The sequence below is a fragment of the Myodes glareolus genome, chromosome 10 (assembly GCF_982192425.1).
Source record: "Myodes glareolus chromosome 10, mMyoGla1.1, whole genome shotgun sequence".
Lineage (NCBI taxonomy): Eukaryota > Metazoa > Chordata > Mammalia > Rodentia > Cricetidae > Myodes > Myodes glareolus.
The window spans coordinates 36,262,353-36,280,286 of NC_142035.1; the positions used below are offsets into that span (position 1 = coordinate 36,262,353).

General features: G+C 40.1%; 1 protein-coding gene across 8 annotated transcripts in view; it reads right to left on the minus strand.

Annotated features, from left to right (window-relative positions):
* Window positions 1–17,934, minus strand: part of Macrod2 (mono-ADP ribosylhydrolase 2) — a 1,889,233-nt gene that overhangs the window by 105,221 nt on the left and 1,766,078 nt on the right. For 4 of the 8 annotated variants that reach the window (XM_085696807.2, XM_085696806.2, XM_085696801.2 and 1 more), the window contains 2 exons: window positions 16,676–16,738; window positions 12,203–12,271 (listed from right to left, as the gene is read on the minus strand). In XM_085696807.2, the coding sequence (XP_085552933.2) occupies window positions 12,203–12,271; window positions 16,676–16,738 (132 nt within the window). Of the gene's footprint in view, window positions 1–12,202; window positions 12,272–16,627; window positions 16,739–17,934 lie in introns of all 8 variants that reach the window. The other 4 variants (XM_085696803.2, XM_085696802.2, XM_085696799.2 and 1 more) reach the window with 1 other exon arrangement.

Sequence of the window (17,934 nt, forward strand, 5' to 3'; positions counted from 1 at the left end):
GTTATAGTGATCTATGATATTTAAAATAATTAGAAGAACATTAAAGAAGACAATGAACAAAGATGATTAATGGTAAAGGACTAAGAGGATGGAAGTATTTACTACAGAATTTAATTATTAGTATTATGTATGTGTATCTAACTATCATACAGTACTACATAAATACATGCAAACAAATGTTACAGTAAAAGAGAGAGACCTGGACTGGGGAGGTGGCACAGTTGCTAAAGTGCCTGCCATGTGAGCACAAGGACTTTAGTTTGGATTCCAAGAACACAATGAACAATCCTGTAATGGTGCTCTTACAGTGGAGGGGAGAAAGGTAAATCTCTGAAGCTGATTGGCCAGCCAACTGAGGCAATTGATGGGTTTCCAATTCAATAAGAAATCCTGCCTCAAAAAATAAAGGTAGAAAGTGCTAGAGAAAGACAACTAACATCAAACTCATGTCTCTACAATTCAACACAATCAAGTGTACACATTGTACCCACGTACAAAACCAAAGAAATTCACACATATGCACATACACACATGACAGAAAAGAAAATCAAATACCATTAGGAGACAGAGCAACATGTTTTTTTCTTGTGTGTATCTATTATTGAAAACTAGAAACAGAAAATTTCTTCCTGAAACTCTTGTGAAGTGGTCACAAGCATCACTGTACCAGGATAAATTCAAGACCCCACCTTCAAAAGTAATTTTACTTTTGCTTATTTTATATCATAAGCTATGTTCTTTAATTTTTATGGATTGTTTAACAAACTAAGTTTTGTGATACTCAAAAATCATGTTCTACCATAAAAGTAATGAACAATGAATAAAATATTTAGTGATTTGAATTTTATTAACTAGTGTACCAAATACTATATACTCCATTTTCTCTGCGCTTCTCAATGCAGAGAAGTGCAGAGTCATTGAAACTGCTTAACTTTGAAGTTTCCCATGATTATAATTGACTCCTGAACTTTCTTACCAAGGAACATCTATCAACAGCTTCAAGGATGCTGCAAATTTTTAGGCATGAGGCTACCTAAGCAAGAGCACTGTCATGTGGCCTGGAGTTTAACAAATATATGAGCACATAAAGAATATATATATATATATAAGAATATATATAAAGTATATATATATATATATATATATATATATATATATATATATTTAGCCTGATGTCTTTGTCCATTCAAAACATGATCCTGTGTTTTGTGTGTCTCCAAATGAAACAATGTTAGGATCTCAGAGCTTGAGCAGAGTTCTAACATATGTAGTGACAAAAAATACATACCTTCAAAATTATTAACGCTAGCAGCTCCTCAAACATCCTTTAACAGTCTTGATTTTTAATTCAAACATTAAAATGGTTGAATTCAATATGTACAATGTTTGAGAATCTCTGAGCTCTTCTGGGAGTATTTCAGAGAAAAACAGCCTGATATCAATTAGCAGATGTTCTGTCTTTATCCAAGTTAGCTAAGAGCCCAGTCTTTCTAGAACTGTTCTACAGAGTTCTTCCAAACTTAATTTTCACACTGATTAACAAGAAAATGATAAGTCAGATAAGATTAGACTCAGGATAGCAACAAGTATACTTTAAGGAGTGAAGCATTTTTAATATGAGAGATGTGGTTTTAATTTGTAGACAGAGATGTCATTCTGTACTCTATTTTGTGGATAGATAAGTCTTAGATTCCTTGGTCCTAGTGTGGTCCTTTGTGCTGGCACTAATACTAACAGCACCACATCCTTTCAATGGTGATGACAGTCATTCCTCTGCATCTGCAGGAGTTCCCATGTGGGCATCACAATCTGTGAATGCTCAAGTCCCTTCTAGAAAATAGTGCATCATTTGCATACAACATAAGCACATTTTGCCATACACTTCAAATCATATCTACATATAGAGATATAGAGATGTCATACTATATTGCTTGGGAAACGTGCCATGGGGATAACCTGTAGATGCTAGTACAGATGCAATTTTCCCAAATATTTTTGATTAGTTGGTTAAATGTGTGAATGCTATATAAATAGTTTCATGAATATTTCGCACAAAAGAAAACCAAGGATTAAGTCAAGAGAGTCGCCAAGCAAGCTTCACAGCTACTGTGATTGCAATCCCATGTGGTCCATTAAGCCTGCAAGTTTTGTCTAAAGAATTTATAACCTAGGGCACAAAATTAGAAAATATCCATAAAGTTGCTTATATAAATTAAGACTTATTTAAACTTAAATTTAAATTTAAACCATTGTTCTAAATAAAGGCATTCCAGATCTATCAAAAGCCTTCATATCATATTCTAGGGTTGATTTTGTCTCAAATATTTGCCTTTAGAATATTATCCAATATAGTACTTAGTTAAGCTGACTACTATATTACAACAACTATAATTAGTAGAGAAAATAATAAATGATAATAAATGTAATTATTATTATTTTGATTTCCCATTGTCACTTAATAATCTTTGACTAGAATTAAATAAACATGATGTGGGATGCCCCTCTGTATGCTGTGAATGTTTTATTACTATTAGTTAATAAAGAAGTTGTTTTGGCCTATGACAGCGCAGAATATAGCTAGGCGGGAAATACAAACAAAGATACAGGAAAAAAAAAGAAGAAGGAGTCTGAGAGATGTCAGCAGCTGCTTGAGGAGCAAGATATGAGGTAATAAGCCACAATCCTCATGGTAAAATATAGAATAATAGAAATGGGTTAATTTAAGTCGTGAGAGCTAATTAATAATAAATCTGAGCTGATATGCCCAATAGTTTGTAATTAATATAAGCCTCTCAATGTTTATTTGGGAACTGGCAGACTGGAGAGAAATCTCCAGTTACATAAACTTACTTTTAGTCTAATGGCATATAAATTATTACATATTTTCTCATAGCTAATCCATTTTAAATGCATGTAATCAAAGCTTTTAAAAACTTATTAGAAAAGCTTCACTATGAAACATATTCAAATAACTAGTCTGATCCATAGCAAGTACTGTATCTTTCACCCTTGAAAGAAGATTTAGAGCCTTCGTTTCAAAATAAACTCTAGAACTTCCTAGAACACACTTTAAGTACAGTATTGATTTTTAATTCAAACACTAATGTTTGAGTTCAATACAGAATCATGTAGGAGTATCTCTGAGATACTCTAAAGAATATTTCAAGGAAAAGAGACTGGCCTAAATGAACAGATATTCTGTGTTTAGCTGGGAACACCACCTCTCCTGGGGACTGAATGAACAGATGTTCTGTATTTAGCTAGCAACACCAGCTCTGTCAGGGACTGTGGTACAAAGAAGTGGAGATGGCCTAGTGTACAAGTGCAAGGACACAGGTTTGATTCTCAGCATCATAAAAACCAAGAAAGCAAAGAGAGGAAAAGATTCATTTTGTGTGAGGTCAAATGATTCTATGCTATACACATGCACTGAAATGCTGTAACCAATAACTACTTTTAATTATTATGTGTCAACTAAGATAAAACTGTTTAAACATGTTTACTTTATTCTCCTTGAGGATATAAAAACATCTGAGTCTGAAAATGAACAGAGATGTGTCTGGCTTGGATTTACCGTTCACATTTCTGTACCATGGCATATTTTTAAGAGAAAGTTTACTTCTGGAATCATACAGTCCTGAAAGACAACTTCTCTTATTAAACACCATAGTAATAGTAACAGAATCTGAGGAGGGTACCATGGTACAACTGTGCATTGCCCATCCTTCGTGGCAGATTCTATCTCTGCTTTTTCAGCTAATTCTTTTGGGGGGGGGAATCAAATAATTTTCCATGTGTAGTTGTAAAATTATACATAGTATCTCTTGTGGTGCATGGTTCTGGATTAAATTCTCCAGGAAACTCTGAGAGTTTCATTAACAGAGATGCACAATCCCTTTCTTTTCCTTGGCTAAATTAAATAAGCATCGAGGACTGACTTTGCAGAGAGCAGGTAAACAATGAGACCTGGAACCTGCTCTTCAGCCTGTTTACACCCAGGTAGGCTCGATGAGCCGCGCACATAGCTAATGTTGACACAGGAGCGTGGGTTTTGAAGTGCAGTCAGCAAAGACACAGGAAGCAGGGTAGTTTATCACTGAGTAATGAGGAGGGAAGAAATGGAGGAAGGTAAACATGTGCACGTGTCCCCAACCGTTGCCAGCATTGCGGACAATTCTTAACATAATAATCAGAAATATTTGCTCAGACAAATTGTAATAGAAGAAAGGGGTGGAAAAGGGAAGGGGTGGAGCAAGGACTGACATAAGAACTAGATATGGGCTTCACAAAGTGGGCGAGATTTCAAGACAGAGTTTTGAACAAGTCAGGCGTGGACTTCTGCCGGATGCATTTGGGAAGTAACAATAAATTAATGGCACAGCCGCAACATACGAAGCCTGAATGTGACACAAAAGGACTGGGCTTTCTGCCTAGTGTGGGGCATATCTGAGTTCCACTTGGCATCATAACCTTGGCACTATGTTAGTGTCAAGGTCATGACGATGAACATGCTAGCTGGCTGTCTGCAAACTGCTTTCTCCCTGTGGCCTCATTCTAGTGCCCTGCTCACTTTGCTCTAGGAATAAATAGCTTTTCCTGGGCTGTCCTCCCTGCCCGCCCCTGTTCCCTTATGTCTCCTGTCCCATCAGGAAGGAAGGCCCCTGGCACCCAAAGCTGGCTTAGAGACAGAATAACAGATGTGATTTGGGTTCTAACTGGCTTGGTTTTCAAATTACGGCTCTACATTTTTGTGTAACTGAACTGGTTTTTTTTTTTTTTTTTTTTTTTTTTTTTTTTTTTTTTTTAATGTCCTTGGTCTTTGTTACCTGCGAAGCTGAGATAATAATACTGATATTTAAAAATATCAATGACATGCTGCTTTACACCCATTCAGCTGGAAAAGTTTAGAAAGAACAAAACAGCAATTGCTGATGGAAATATGGTTTGTTACAGCCTTTGGAGGCAGACTTTTGGCAAGGTCTGTTAAAACACATACTCTGTAAAGCACGGCTCACATTGTTGGAATCTTTCCCATACAAATAAGAGCACCAGCATATGAGAATCTACGGGCAAGAGCAGCCATTGTAGCATTGTTTGCATGGCAATAAAAAGAAGAGAAAATGCTTGCTCATCATCGGAGAATTGCTGAATAAATTATGATACATCTGAACTATGAGCCATGATGTGAGTTTTAAAATGGATGAAATAGATCTTCAGAGAGTGACTTAGAGGGGTTTCCATGAAGGTTTGCTGCTCATAGCAAAGGGAGATTCATAAATGTGTGGAGAATATGATACAATGTTCATAAATGAGCAAACATTTATTTAATGGTGGTTAAAACGTTTTAGTTTCCAGATGGGTAACAGGCATACCTTGAAATGTCTTAAGTTACTGACTCACTCTAATGCTCGGTGTTATAATATTACATAACACAGGTGCTATTATCATTTTTATCTAATGTATGCTGATGTTGAGCTATGGAGAGACTAAGTAACATACCCGTGATCACACTGTTTAGTGAAGACACAGATGGAATTTAGACCTGAAAGCTGAGATTAGATAGTCAGTTCTCTGTACTTTACATTTTAAGCAAATGGTAGGTGAGAAATCAATAGACAACAAAAAGAAAATTGCATTAAAGTCTTATTGTATTTTATGTGGATATTGTGTATGTATCATAGTGTATATGTTACTCTTGTTGATATAGAACTGTGTGTTTGTAATACAGAGTTGCACAAAAGAATGGTCCCTGATGCAAAAGTTAATTATCTCGGGGTCAAAGATTGCTTTTTCAGTTATTCGTTGTCTTCACATTGTTTGAATTTTCTACAAAGAACATACATTTTAAGAATAACCTTATAAGTTATTGAAAAACAAAACACTAGAACATATTTTTGTTTATTAGAGTTTTCTTACGAAATGATTGTAATATTTAAAAGGTTTAAAGAAGGTTTCTGGCCTGTACAAAATTTAAAACAAAACTGGGGAACAATGGCGATGGAGATGAGGTGAGTATAGAAGGCTCCTTTATTAGGAAATAAAATGAAATGGAGTTAAAAGATCAAAAGATACGAGTAGAATTTAAAATCTATCTCTATGCTTAAAAGGTAATTTTGAACAGATATGCATTGTAGAATAGCCTAAGAAATAAAACTTAATATATGTATGTTGCTGCCGAGCAAAATATCTCAAGATTATAGAGCAGCATCTTACAAATACTAATTTCTGAAAATTCAAATTGTAGGTGATATTTTGCTCTTCTTCTTTTGATCATTTATATAATAGTCACGCCTTACACTTAAAAATTAGAAAATACGTACAAGCAATAAAGCAAAAATGTTACTGTTTCTCTAGTAAATCAACAAAGGATCAGGGATTTATGCTGAAGAACTTATCACACATACACATACCCCCCCGACACGTGCGTGTGTACGCACTGACCATCTGAAATGCATGAGCCACATCTTCTGTTATTTACAATAGAGAAAACTATAAATAACTGAATAATTCAACATTAAGGCTCTGCCAGTATAAATGGTGGGACACCAGATGATGGAATGTCATACCTCCAATAAAAGTCATGCCTCTGAGGCATATTTAAAGACATGAGAGAATATTCATGGTCTGCTGTTAAATGAAGCAACAGAATAGACTTTTAAAAAAAAATGTTCTGCAATTTAGTCCTTAAAGGGGAAGTCATTATATGATTTTACTTTCTATAATTTTCTATATGAAAATGTTTTTAAATGAATGCATGTTATTTGTATAAACAAAATCAAGTGCTGCAAACTCGCTTAGGCACCATCTGTGGGGGCCACATCAACACAGAGCCTCCCCCCTCCCATACCTTCTTCTCTCCTTGTCTGAGTCTCTAGTTACCCTAAGGCAGTGGTTCTCAACCTTCCTAAAGCTGCGACCCTTTAACACAGTTCCTCATGTTGTGGTGAACCCCCACCCCACAATGCCAACATAAAAATACTGTTGCTACTCTATAACTGTAATCTTGCTACTGTTATCAATTGTAATGTAAATATCTGTGTTTTCTAATGGTCTTTGGCTACCTCTGTGAAGGGGTTGCTTGACCCTAAAAGGGGCTCGACCTATAGGTTGATTACCAAGCCCTGTTAATCAATGGATGACACACCGTAGGCAGATGTAAAACAGTGACTTGCTGGAGACATGCTGTTCGCCCCATTTCCTTTCCCTCCACTGGAGGACCAGAGGCAGCCTTCCAGCAATGCTTAGTAAGACTGACAAGCCAAAAGGGGGTGGCAGAGATGGACCCAAATGAATCCAGACCCTCTATCCATGCAGATATGGAACAGGTTTTGTTCCAGCTCGAACCGGATCAGAACAAAGCTCTCAGGAGAGAGTGGTGGATAATAAGGACAGGAAGGGGACTACGAAAAGGTAGATTAAGGTGGAGGGTAAATTATTAGGTGGCACAGTGTTTTGTCTCTCTTCAGTCATCTACCTGTCAGGCTAATAATGATAATGGCGCCACTGATGATCACGTCTTATCCACAGCTTCCTCATCCACGACCTCATCTTCCCTCTTTGGCTCCGTTTACCATGGCTGAGCTCAATCCAGTTTTCCTTTTTTCTCTAGTCATTTTGACCTCCATGAAGTCTCAAGCTAGATTAAAGCGTTCAGAACTCCCTTCTCGGGTGACATTCTACCTTCTAAATGCCAAAAAGCACCGGCGTGACTTTCATGGAGTTCCGAAGGGACACAGCTCAGGTGTGCACCTGGGTATTAATTGATTTTGATTTCAATATTAATGAGCCTATGATTTGGTCTAGTTGACCTTCAAATTCAAATTAGGTACTGATTAAATAATAAGGCAGGTGAATCCGGATGTGTTTGTACATCTTTCCTTCCGCCCGCTCCCCGGTAAGGTGTCTTGGAGTGGATGAGGATGACATAGGAAAAACATGGAGACAGTTAAGAGAGAGAGGCTGCTCCCCAACCTAAGGAGACAAACAACTGTACATTTAACAATAGCATCACTTCTTCAGAAGCGTTTGAGCACAGCACTAGCTATTTGTGCATTTGAACCCTGTGTTTTATGGACTTTCATCTGATTGTTCCATGCTTGCTAACTCGAATAGAAATCGTCTTTCAGAATTTAAAGTACAAAATTCTTTAAAAAGAGCACCCATAAGAGTAAAGGAAGAATTCCTCAATAGATACGTTCACGTCCTATCTTACAATAATAATCTCCAAAGCCGATCAAAGGCCACAAGTATTTTCCCTGGGCGGCTTCCCCTTGCGGTGAATTTCATATCAAGCCTGGCTCTGGCATCTACACCGCGTAGGTGAGACACCTGTTAGCGTTCCTCCTCCTCAAATCTCATCCTCTCCGCTCACCTCCCACCCGCTTGGCAGCTGCAGTGACTCGCTGTGAACAGGTGTCGTCAGTGTCTGGACTGCAGTCTGCCGTAATCTGCAAGCAGATAGCGACGGCAGCTTCCCAGTCAGCAGTGAGGTGGGGTAAGCGGGTGAGAGCACCCAGACTTGCTTCCTAGTGGGAAGTTTGTCTGCAGCGCTCAAAGAGAATCACTAGTGCAGACGACACTTAAGTCCTAACACTTTTAGAGATCTCTTTCAACTTTCACGTAACTGTTTGGTTAAGAAATAATACCTTCTGTTCCAGGAATAAAGACAGCCACCTTTTTTTTTTTTTTCCACTTGCTTGTTTTCAACTCCTCCATTCGAGAAGATGCTGACTTCCAGAGGAGACTAAAATCTTCACAAATGTAAACCCAGCCAACTGACAAGCAAAACTGTAAACACTGAACATGGCAGAAGCACCATGGGCATCATACTGGGATGCCCACGATACTGAGAACCTGGTCATGTCAGGCCATGGGTGATTCCAAGCCCCAACAAGATGCTCCTTTGGGAGTGAAGTTTCCAAAAAATCAAGAGAACAAGGGCTCCTTTCCGACCTCTGATCAGCGAAAAATGCTCTGCCACTTACACTGGAGAGTGTCATGAGCATTTGTCTAAGCGATCTTATGACTGTGAGGTTCTGAAATAGCCCTGGTGTCACCAAGGACAGATATTTCTGCATGAAGGCTAATAACAGAGAAGATTTGAAATGAATCCTGAACACTTATGACTTCCTTTTAACCTCAACTTGACCTCCATCTTGGATGATTTCAATGGAAAATTCCTTTTCTTAATTCTAAGTTGTGCATCCGTCAATCTTGGAGACAGCTTGGCAAGTCCTAGAGTCTGAGCTCTGAACAGATAGCCCATTTAAAAGCAGTGCCCTTATAGGAATGCTATTTCAGAAGATGAACGCCAAGTCCTCGCCCGATATGTTCGACTGTTAGATGAAACCACACTACATACTAAAGTAAATCACAAAACACACATTTTCCAAATAAAAAAGTTGATGGAAATTAACAATGTATTTCATCAAAATTCCCTAAATCTTCACATTGAGTCTCACAAAGGAACTACATTTGTGATACATGACAATTCTTTGATGGAGTTAGCACCATTAAAAGTCTTATTTTAGGGGAAAAAAAATCCTGAAAGTATTCTGAAAAATAATTGATCCCTGCATGAGCAATTAACGGTGTGAGATCCTAAAAGCATCAAGAAATATCACAAGCAGTGTTTTTTATGAAGGTGTGATGTCTCCCAGCTAAACAACTCAACAGCAAGAAATCTCAGCGGGAAGCATTCAAATTAGATTATTCCTCTTTCTTACTTCTTAGACTCTGTCACTCAATTTCATGATGCTTTTACATTTTTATGAACAACTAAATGATTGAGATGTCCTTTTTTGCTTAAAATAAGTACCATTTTCTATATTTTCTTTCTATATTTTCTCTTACCCGGTCAGTCTATTTCTCTGTAAAATGACTGAGTTTCTCAAGAAATCTCTGAGGAATTCTGACACAAACTACATTTTTAGATATGTCAAATAATTTTGAAATAAGAGATACCTGAACGTACACCTACATGGTTTGAAAGGAAGTGTCATTTGAAAAGTGGCAATAAAAAGAAAAAGGATCACTCAAGATGATGGCAGTGTGGTGGACACTCTGCTGGGTCACTTCGAGCTCCTTTGGGAAGAAACAATTCTCCCAGGCACCAACGGATGTCATCCACCTCTGGTCTCCACGATTCCTTCAATAGAAAGGAACTCACAGCCACACACATCCCAGGAGAGCCAGTACCAGAATCTATGGCAGGATTATCTTGCCCATTTTGGTACATCTTTGGGGCTTCCCAAAACGTCAGCTGGGATTGATCCCTTCTGACGGTGCATGGGAATACCTCTCTCAGCCAGATCTGTCCCCTTCCTTTTTCTATTAAGGGAGTTGTTATCTCCCCGATAAACAAGCCACTTCCTAATACTCTAATTCAGTCTGTATTTTTGGGAAGTCTGATCTATTTGGCTAGAAAAACAGGAAAGAAACTCACGTATGCTGTAGTTAGTGAGGTGGACATTATCTTCTGAGTGCTGCGTGTGTGTGTGTGTGTGTGTGTGTGTGTGCACGTGATAGGTGTGTGTATGAGAGCAAAGGATGTCACCAAGGATCCTCCTCTACCATTCTTAGAGTTATTCTCATGAGACAGGGTCTCTCCCTTAATCTGGAGCTCATCTGGTAGACAGTGAGCCTCCGTGATCTGCTGTCCTCAGTGCTGGGATTACAGATGTGCCTGTATATAGGTGACTGAGACTTAGTGGGTTTGGTTTTGTTTTATCACTTCATTTTCTTTTCTTTTCTTTTTTCCTTTCCTTTCCCTTTTTTCTTTCCTTCTTCCTTTTTTCCTTCCTTCCTTTTTTCCTTCCTTCCTTCCTTCCTTCCTTCCTTCCTTCCTTCCTTTCTTTCTTTCTTTCTTTCGTTTTTTAGTTTTTGAGACCGAGTTTCATTTATCCCAGACTAGCCTCAGATTTACAGTGTAGCTGATGCTGGCTTTGAACTCTTAACCTTCTTGCCTCTGACTCCTACATGTAATGTTTACAGGCATGTGCCACCACCACATGTGGTGCTTGGAATCTGAACTCAGCTTATAATGGCATAGAAAGTGCTTCTATCCACTGTTTCATGCACCCAGCCCCAAGGTAGACATTATTCTTGTCCGCACTTTGGAAGGAAAAACTAAAGTCCCAAGAAGTTCACTGTGGATTTGCTTGTGAAGCACTTGTTCGTGACTTGAACTGTTTGTCACGAGTTAGCTAAGTAACTGGCTGCAGAGCTGGAATCAAGCCTCCAGCGTACAATTCAATTATTGGTACTCTTATCAACCACCATCAACTACATGTGATGAAAACAAAAACTGACTAGGAAATGGGCATGGAATTATATATGCCGTCTAGCAAGTATTAAAATGGCAGTGCTATTTTGATGTCCTCAATAGATACAAAGCATAGCAAGGCTTAGTGGCAATGTGCACCTGTTTCACATCACATCTGATTGAAGGAATGGATTCAAAGTATGCTCTGAAGTTCCAAGTAGATGATATGGTTTACAAGACACCATTTGCCCAATATAATCGTCAAGCCTATCAGTCACATTGGGCTTTAGTAGCTACTAACAGCAGACATCACAAATTATATCTCCGGGTGAGACTTACCCACCAATCAGGAGGTAGAGGAGAGAAAGGAAGACTTATTTTTCTTTATGATTCTTTTTAAAAGTAGTTTGCATCCCTGTGTCTCAGCACTTATCCTTAAAACAGTAATAATTTCTCCTATTTTTTTTCTTGGTTCACTTTGGTCAGCCACATTTTCTCTTAGTGATGGTCCATAGAATGGTGACTTTGCTTCAAGTCTATCTTTATGGATGCCTTTCAAATATTTCAAATACTTCTTGGGCTGTCAGGCCTCTGGTGGGTGGTCCTCAATGCCACTCTTTCACACGTATGCCCGATGAGAAATGACAAATAACAGAATCGACAAATTCCCGAGTTTCAGATAAACATTTCTCTCTAACCGCACTTTCTCCGCTCCTGCCCTTATTTTATAAACATTATTTTTAGAGGAACACATGTAAATGTATAGCCTCTGAAGAGGCTTGGTGGGGAATGGGATGGAGCAGAGTGGGTGAGATCCTTGTGTTCCAAATAGAGGCACTTAGGAGACTCGCCTTTGTTCGCTCCTTCAGTTTCCCACATAAACAAAACCTACACAGTTTCCTTGTAAGGGTCTGTGGAGTTTAGGTGTGGGCCTCATACCTTCATCCGGACGGACTTCAACTGTGTCTTCTGAAGCAGGACTGGGCACAGGGGCAGTGTGGACACCATCTATAAAACAGAGAAAACATTGTCTCAGGCTTAATACCTTAGGCTGTGGCTTTTCTTTCCCTTCAGCTCCCTCCCCACCCAACCAATGAAGGTGTCAGTGTGAAGGTGTCAGTGTCCTTCATACACCAAATAGTCTTCTGGGACAAAGGGCTGTGATGCATTTTTTTATCATTTAATAAAGCATAAATCTTCAATGAGACAGAGGCCAATGAACTACAAGACATGCGTGGACGAAAGCTGCTGCTTGTCGGCTGTGTTATGCCGCAACTCAAACTGTATTTTGCTTCCTTATAGCACTTAAAGCAAGAGGAGTAAGAGCTCAAAGGCATAAAGAAAGAAAAAAAAGAAAAAAATACACAGAATTTTTTTGTGGTGTATGGTAATATACATCCATGCAAATTTCTACAAAGTGCCCCCATATGCGTGATTTTTAGTTGGCCTTTTCTTAGCTCAGCACTTCCCAGGATTGCCAATCCGCTCGCTGTCCAGCTGGACAGAGCAGTTCCATGCCAGTCAGCACTGTAGTCCGGGAGAAGCCTAGCACTCAAAATAGGGTCCAGACACACAGGGATTTCATATCACCCAGTTACAGAATGGGGACCAAGGACAGGAAGGACTCTGTCCCCTTCATAGTAACAACTAAGGACCGTCAGAGATGGTCTCTCCTACTGGTCTCCTCAGAGTCAGGGGGATTTGGTTCATGTTTGGCCTCCGCAATGCTAGATGATTGGCTACGACCATGAAAACAGTAGAATTAGGACCCAAGAACTTATTAAAAAGCATCTCACAACAGATAAAACAATATACACGGTTTTCTTATAGTTACTCGGCCACAGACTTAAAGAGAAAATACATAATTCAAGGAAATGTTCTTATTTTCTAGCACGTCATTTGTATTGCTATATATGGTTGTGACTTTTAGGCTGCATCTCTCTTGGACAGAGAATAACATCATCTGTAGAAGGTGGATAGTGTGCATGTGTGTGCGTACGCGCGTATCATACAGACCGTTAACCTTCCCTTACGGTCACAGCACTTTCCCATTTCCATCTCCCTTCAGAGCAAAACTCCCCGAGAAAAGCTTTTGTGACTGTCTTTACTTTTGAGACTCTGCATCTGCCACTCAAGTGCTTGTCCAGCGGTCTTCCTAACTCCCTCACCTAAGGTGCTAGCCTCCTTCCCGTGACAATCTAAAGACTGCCACCACCACCACTCCTGCATTGCTTTCTTTGCCTTTCGTTTTTCAAGACAGGTCTTCCTACATGGCCAAACAGATCTTGACCTTGCCCTCTTCCTGCCTCAGCTTCCCTCTCTGCCGACAGCACTTTCAACTTGATGATTTCTCCCTGTCTGTCTGACTTGTCTTCTCAATAGCACTTCCCAGTTCATCCCTGTTTGTTTCAAAGCCATGTCATTGTTCTGGCTGCTTCTGCTTTTCTTGACAGAGATCTAGATGTCAGTGATACCCCAGCTCCTTTGCCTTTGACATTTGCATATTCTCTAATCCAATAGCCTTCTACTCCCAGACTTTAAATAACCCCTAAAGGGCAGCATCTCCTAAAGCTTTAAGTGCAGTATTCACGTCTCCTGCATATAGATTTGTTTATCTAACATGACATCCCATACGGCTGGCTGTACTTTTTTTTTCACATTTGTTGATACAAAAACTAAACCATTAACTTTTCCAACAAAACATCTTCCAGTTAAGTGGCCCTATTGTCCCTTCAGACACGGAAGCTATGCTCCTAGGACCTGAGTGGGAATCTGCTTTCTCCAATGCATCCCACCCAGCTCCTTTAGCTTGCATATCCTATTGCTTCTTATTTCTATAATGTGCCACATTTCAGCCTTTTTGTCTCCATTTCCAGAATCATCTATCATTGCTTTCCTGAAGTCATCTTCTAACTCTACCCCTTTGGACCCATTTTCATTCATGAGCAAAATGAGTTCATTAATACATCGATCATTGGTTCCAATATTTAAAACTTCCCGCTGAGTTCTCTAAGTCATCAAGTCAAAGGACAGGCTGTCAGACCCAGTCTGGTCCTACGATGTCTTACCATGTCTCCCACTCTAATCTCTTGGGCCCACCCTACTCCAGTCACCTGCACCTCCCCCACATTGTGAGGCCAATTTATGATCTGCCCTCTGCATCTAAAATGGCCTTTCACCATCTCAGCATTCAGAGTTCATTTTAAGCAACATTTCCTCAGCTGATTTTCAGAACTAACTGAAATATTTGCAATGCACATGCAATGCTGGGGAGGCAATAAACCTTCAATGTACATTTATTATTGATTTCTTGATAAATACTATAGGCTACTGTGTTTGATCTGATGGTGACAGCTGTCAGAACTTGTAAATTATGCTATTTTGAGATTGTGTTTTTCCATCACGTGGCAGAGACCTGTGGAGTTATGCAATCAACACAGGCACTGGAAACTATGTTGAAGGAAAGCAAGATGTTTATATTTTGGAAACTAACAGCAGGTCAAGGGGCTTTAACAGCCAGAACCACATGTTCAATTGTCGTCTGAGTGAGGAGGCTGCAAAATGACAAATTGAATAGAGGAGTATCTAGTGACACTGGCCACAGAATCGGGAATGAACCCTGCTGCTAGGCTCTGTCAGTCATCCCACTGTCTTGGGTGAGCAGAGGCGCCACTGAGGAACACAGAGGAGACCCTGTGGTAAAAGGTCGAGAGGCAGCCATTTTGGGTGGTAATGCTTTTTATATCCCAGAGGTGGAGAAGAAGGCTCAGATTTTTTCACTCTGAACTCACAGAAGGTAGTGAAAAATGAAACTACCAGAAAACAACTGATTTAGAGGGAAAGAATGGCACTTGTGTGTCTGTCTGTCTGTCTATCTGTGTCTCTGTGTGTGCCTCTGTGAGTGTGTGCGTGTGTGTGTGTGTGTGTGTGTGTGTGTGACGGGAGAAAGATCAATGTTGATAAAGACAGAAAGGAACAAACAGAACATGAAGTGAGCAAAACTTATAGAACTTCAACAGGCAGATCATGCATGGTCTTGGTTGCCAGCAGTTGACTGACGAATACATGTCACCCCTGAATAGTAAAAACAGTGACAGCTTTCCATGCAAGCTGTATCTTCAATACAGTGCAATGTGTGTGGGTAGAGCCTAGCAACGATTGGACAAGAACAGTTAACAGTTAACAGTTAAATTCATTCTGTTCTGAGGAAAGGGCCATGTTTCAGCAAAGGGAGCCAGCTGATCTGGTAACAGGGATGCAGGATCTTCCCTGTGTTGCTTCAATGCTTACTCTGGTTAGCTTTTTGCACGTCTATCTCCCAAGTTACTAATATAAGCTTGCCTTCTGCTGGGTGGTGGTGGTGCACACCTTTAATCCCAGCACTTGGGAGGCAGAGGTAGGAGGATCTCTCTTGAGTTCGAGGCCAGCCTGATGTACAGAGTGAGTTCCAGGACAGGCTCCAAAAGCTACACAAGAGTACTCCAAGAACTCCCAAGAGCAATGTGGTGGAAAAACTTATCACCTTACCTGGTCTAACTCTGAGAGTTCAGCATGTGGACTAGCATGTGGCTGGCACAGGTAATAGAGCCCAGTGTTTAAAAAGAAAATGCTCCCCTATGGGACTCAATAGAACACGGGAAATAACTTGGAGGTTGAAGGGGAAGGGGTTATTTTTATTTTGGCAATAATGCCAGAAGCCATAAAAATTCCTAAGGACAGAAATGTGTGTGTGTGTGTGTGTGTGTGTGTGTGTGTGTGTGTGTGTGTGATTGTGTGTATGATAATTTGAAGATGATTTCAATCCCTTTTGAATCTCAAGGATTTTATTTTAAAAAGCTAAAGGTATACTCTACAGTGTAAAATCTATAAACATTTGATGGACACAGCTGTCTTTTCTTAACAGGGTGATATCAAGAAGGTTTTTGATCTTAGAGCTGTTGGAAGCAAGACGTGGGTGGGGCTCTATAGCACCATCTACAACCTGCAGAGAAATGGCCAGGCACATGGCTCTTCAAAATTAAAAGCAAGAGAAACATTCCACCCTGTGTGGAGAGAAAGCCTTTCTTCATTCTCCTCAAATAGATCTAGCTTCCTTTCCCCTCCTTTCTGGCTCAGTCTGCTCTAAGCCATCCAAGGTCTGATGCTGTGGTTCTGGTTTTGGCCCACAGTTCTCAGTGCATCCCTAAGCCCTCTGTTATTACATGAAGGAGACGGAAAGTGGAGTGGTAAGAGCATGCGTTCTCTATGGGAGCGCCGTCAACTTGGAATTAAGGGGATCGGAGAGAAGCGGGAACATTGGGGTTAATCAAGGCAAAGGGCACAAAGCATTTTCAGGCAATAACATTGAGTAGAGCTGTTGTTCACCTCTGTGGATGAGGCCTAGGAGACTCCTCAAAAGAAACCTGAGCCCACCTGCTTCTTGGCTCTGCCCTTCCGTTTCTCCCGTCGTTGGCTTTTCCTCTGGACCACTCTCATCTTTCAAGAAAACCACAGGGGGAGAAGAAAAAGAAAATCAAATCAGTGGATGAAATATCTCCTTATGGCTAATATGCCACGCTGAAATTAATTGCAACCAATGTAGCATGACTCCTGAAAAGCCCCACAGATAGATGAATCAGGGGCATGAAACAGGAGAATCCCCCACATACACGAGCCCATGTATACCCGACCCTTCTCCGTGGATTTGCTAGGGGGAATGTTGAAGTAAACAATATTCACTCAGTGGTGCCGGAAACATCTCTCTCTCTGCTGGCCATTTCCAAAAATGCCAAACACGTTTCACTTCCAATCTCCACTTCTGCTTTGAATTAAGTACAACTCTCAGGGTAAGGAGCTTGGCTGATTTTCTATGTCTTTTATGCTTTTGTTAGATGTGTGCCTCCAAATTTTTATTTTCACTTATCTCGTATACAGCGGTCTAACACTTCAACGCTATGAAAATTTTTTGTTCTGAATTCATTATGTTGATCAATTGTATAACTCTAAAAAAATAAAATAAATGACACTTGCAGTGGAGACTGGCTGCCTGCAATTAATTATTTTTATGTCTTAAAGTATGTTCTCGCTGTGAATTCACGGGTAGGGAAAATACATTTCCAAGGGCAAGTAAAGGCCTGATTTTGTAATTAATTTTGGGGAGATCTCCAAAACACTTTTGAGGGAAGGGAAATAGAAATGATTACCTTATATAAAGACACAGAAGCAGAACATGAAACATATACAGAAAACTGAAAATCAGAAGCTGACAATACGAAGTAGAGATGTCCACATGGCCATCTGTCTGGGAGTGTCACCTAGCTCCCTTCTGTGTGAATGTGACTTATGGGGTCTCTTGTTTGGACCAAGGAGTTGTTAGGTGGGAATGCTGTCCTGAGATTTCCAAGCCATCCTCAAAATGACAGAAGAGCCATAACTACAAGACAGTCCGGGATAGACTCCCCCGGACAGAAAGGAACATGGAATCAAGAACAGAGGAGACAGACACGCCAGGGGGGCAGGGGGGCACCTGCTAGTCCATCCCAGCTGGCTGTAGAATGCAGAATGACCACCTTAGCTAATGCCACAGAGTAGAAAGGTCACTGAGCCCTCTCCATCCCTGGCTCCAACACGTATTTGCTTAGAGTATTTTGAGAACCATCATCTGCCACCATTCACTCTTTTCTGCTTGGATT